We start from the raw sequence: 3,615 nt of genomic DNA on the forward strand, positions 1-3,615 counted from the left end.
ATGTGTAATTTAATCAATATTATTTGCGATTCTTCCGACTCTATCATGACTCATAAATCAAAATAAAAATGCAACGGTTGTTCTTCCGACTCTATTTATCGAGTTCCCGAGCTATTTCCATTCAATTTCATATGAAAAGTTGATTCCACAAGAAAGATTTAGATTGGAGAATTTCATGCCCACAATACAATGTAGTGGTAGGAGTGCAATTTCAGTGAAATATTTGTGGTTTGAGTTGGTCCTTCCAACGATAATGAACATCATATTCTTTCATTTTTTTATTATCTTCATTTGTACTTAACGCAACATCCAATCATTTTTTAAAATATGCCTGATTCAAATTTCATCACATGCTTCTATCATCTTTGATTTATAACTTCGTTTTCTATAAAAATGGGCAGGCGCGGCAACGCGCGTCTTCATGTTCTAGTAGATTTTATTAGTTGGGGGGAGCTATGCGTCGGCCGAATGATAACTTCCAGTTATCCCCTTGCCTCCTCCATCAGATAAGCCGCGGTTCAATGGTCCACGGTGCATAATTCGTCTAGCTTCACAACATTGGTCATGTTTCAACACATCACGAAGTTGCATTTTATCTCACACATCCCTCCTTCGCAAAAGCAGCATCACATATTGACCATGTTTTAGAAACATTAGTGAAGTTGCAATTCGGCAAGCTCGCAGACCCTTCTCAACAACATAAGTGATGTTTTAGACATGACGGTGAAGTTGCAATTCGGCAAGCCCGCAACATCCACACCTTCGCAACACAGGGGATGTTTCAGAAACGCCGGTGACATTGCAATCAGCCGCTCATCGCCCTCAGAACATCCTCACTCGTAGCCAGCCGTCCATTGCACCAGCTCACAACATCCCCCTCATTTGCAGCAATGGTATAGAGAGAGAAAGTTACGCAGGGGGGACATGTGTTGCATGCGCTACGCGTCTAGCAGCGGGGCTCTAACAGAGCCGAGTACGAGCTGGGTTGCTCCACAATATATGAGTAAAGATTGATCAGAAGATCATGGAGGCAGCCGCGTATGATCAGCCGGGTGAACGCTATCAGTTTGTGTTGTTTTTGGTTGCTCTGCGAGCCCATCATACGATGTTGATTCAGGTGAAAATTTATGTAAACTAATTACCACCAATCTTTGAATTTAAGCCGTGAATTCTTAAATTACACCTCAGTGTAAGCACAAACGGTGTCTCTTATTTGTTCAACTTCAAGCATGAACTTCACAACCACAGTACTACAAATACATTGCATACATCAAGCTGAAATCAATAACGCACACACAGCACATACACTACAAACCACAACATCCACAAATTGCTAACACATCTGACACCAGGAACAGGAACCCATAGCTGCAGCTTCATCAAACCAGGTTGCAATAACATTCAGTTGGGCGTAACTTACAGGGTAACACCAGGGACGTGAACCCATTCCAGCTGTAGCACGACAGAGCCACTGTCAACGTTCTTCAGCTTCAGAATCAAGTCTTGGACGACCTTGCCATTCTTCCACGATACGTGGCTCTCACTGCCAAGGTAGTTTGTGCCAACCGGGTAGATCGTCTTGATCCTGGTTCCATCAGAGGCATGCTTTAGATCCAGCTTTGCAGCGTCATAGATATCAGTTACATTGAACTCAGCCACTCCCATGCTGTCATCCGCTGTGAATTTGTCCTCATCAAAAACCTCCTGCATGATGTTTTTGCCAGGTGGATATATAAGTGTTCATTTCATATCTTCACCAACCATCTATGGATCTATGGTGTAAAGGGCCCCCCCTATTTTTCATGTTTCAGCACAAAAGAAAATTCCATGCAATCATTGTTAACTGAAGTTCCTTTCAACTTCAGGTTACACAAAATATGTACACACAAAATTTTAGCAGAGTTTACTTGATGAAGAAACTCAAACAGCAAACTTACAAGTTTCACTGGCTTTGTAAGATTTGTGACAGGGAGCACCAGTACATCATTCCATAAGGGATTGGCATTTTTCTTCTGAACGCTAGTCTTCACCTTCTACACCATGAGAAAATAAAACTTCAGTAACACAGATAGATAACGAAATTAGCAGTAATGCTGAGAGACACGATAGCTGTCCATGTCACTGAACCTGAAGTCAACTGTAGAAATTACAGTTTATATAATCATAGTGCATAATTGTCTTTTTCAAAAAAAATAGTGCATAATTGTGAACTGAAAATCTGACATCATGCTACTGTCCAAAATTTATAGCATTCAACCAACTCTATCAAAGGCTAGCAACAATTCCACGAGGAGATAAAATAGAACCAGACCTGTTCGTACAGAACTATTGATTGTACTATATAAACCATTGGGTAGGTAATCAACTAAATGGACATAACATCATGATTTTTCGATTGAAGGTGAACTTTTAGGTTTTGGTACTCTGCTCTTCAGTTAAACAACTGGACATTCACATTTCCATCACGATTTTCTTGTTTTGAGCTTGACTTATTTCATGATTTGATATACCGCTATGCTGCAAAACATAACATGTCCTGTTTGCACGCCAGGCCAAATGCGTCGGTCTTGAAATTCCATGACCAAGTTGGGAACTAGTCTGATTCAAATCAACCATTTCAAAACCTGTTTATAAGGTATTAATCGGTGCCTCTCTGGTGTAACTATATGAGAATATAAGAACCAGCTTAACAGCAAGAAATAGCTGGTCCGTACTTATTGATCTATCGAACATCTTGTGAGCACAAAACGAGTTCGGAGAAGATCGTCACCCTCCCTGACCCCGATCCCCTGAGTGCCATGCGGCCGTAAACTATGTATGCGTGGGTCGTTGGCCGCGACCTTTGCCACGCCGCGCTCAGCAGCCGGCAGCAACACATGGCTCCTACGTCCAAGGACTGGGAAGAAGGGGATGAGGATCTGACCTGGGAGCCGTAGCAGAGGACGACGTAGGGGTCGCTGGTGTGGGTGAGCGAGTCGGCGATGACGAGGTTGTGGCCTCGGACAATGCGGACGCTGAGCTTCCCGATCACCGGCTCCGACGCCATGGCAGACAAATTTCTTGGCTTCTAGCCACGGGATGGGAGTAGGGCGAGAAGAGAGAATTAAGGAGCAGGTAGCGGGCTGGTGGCAGGGTGGATGCGGCCAACAGCTGGCGGCCGGCACCCGGTTTTATAGGCGGCTCCGCCAACTATGGGGACCCTCGGGCCTCGCCTACCTCGTGGACAATAATGGGCAATATTTGAAATTAATAGTAAGTATTAATTTGTGTCGAGTAAATTGCGAATTCTGCCGCCTCTTCTACGTATTTCAGAAAGCTTTGCATATCCTGTATCCTACTCGTTTATCTTCCATGGGATGTGTCAACATAAATTGGTTTACGCTGTGGGCAGTAGCACATGTCCCAAATCCGAGATAATTACAGCTACAATTCTTATACTCTCCGACGTATAACACGATGGTCATCAAAGTCATGAAATGCTCCACTATGGTCCTTATATACGATGATACACTTCAATATGGTCCTGACAACGTCTCCCGCTACGCCCTACACCCAGACAGATGCCATGTTAGCACACATTAGAAACATGGGTCCATATGCCAGTGTGCGATAGAG

The 3,615-nt window shown here is 43.6% G+C and overlaps 1 protein-coding gene across 1 annotated transcript; it reads right to left on the reverse strand.

Annotated features, from left to right (window-relative positions):
- Positions 1-1,190: 1,190 nt before the first annotated feature.
- Positions 1,191-3,146, reverse strand: LOC125528788 (protein C2-DOMAIN ABA-RELATED 8-like). Its single transcript, XM_048693226.1, has 3 exons — positions 2,924-3,146; positions 1,938-2,033; positions 1,191-1,704 (listed from the first exon to the last, which is right to left on the reverse strand). Exons 1-3 carry the CDS (start codon positions 3,044-3,046, stop codon positions 1,417-1,419), a joined length of 507 nt encoding a protein of 168 aa, XP_048549183.1. The 5' UTR covers positions 3,047-3,146; the 3' UTR covers positions 1,191-1,416.
- Positions 3,147-3,615: the final 469 nt, after the last annotated feature.

The sequence above is a fragment of the Triticum urartu genome, unplaced genomic scaffold (assembly GCF_003073215.2).
Source record: "Triticum urartu cultivar G1812 unplaced genomic scaffold, Tu2.1 TuUngrouped_contig_5109, whole genome shotgun sequence".
NCBI classification, from domain to species: Eukaryota; Viridiplantae; Streptophyta; class Magnoliopsida; order Poales; family Poaceae; genus Triticum; species Triticum urartu.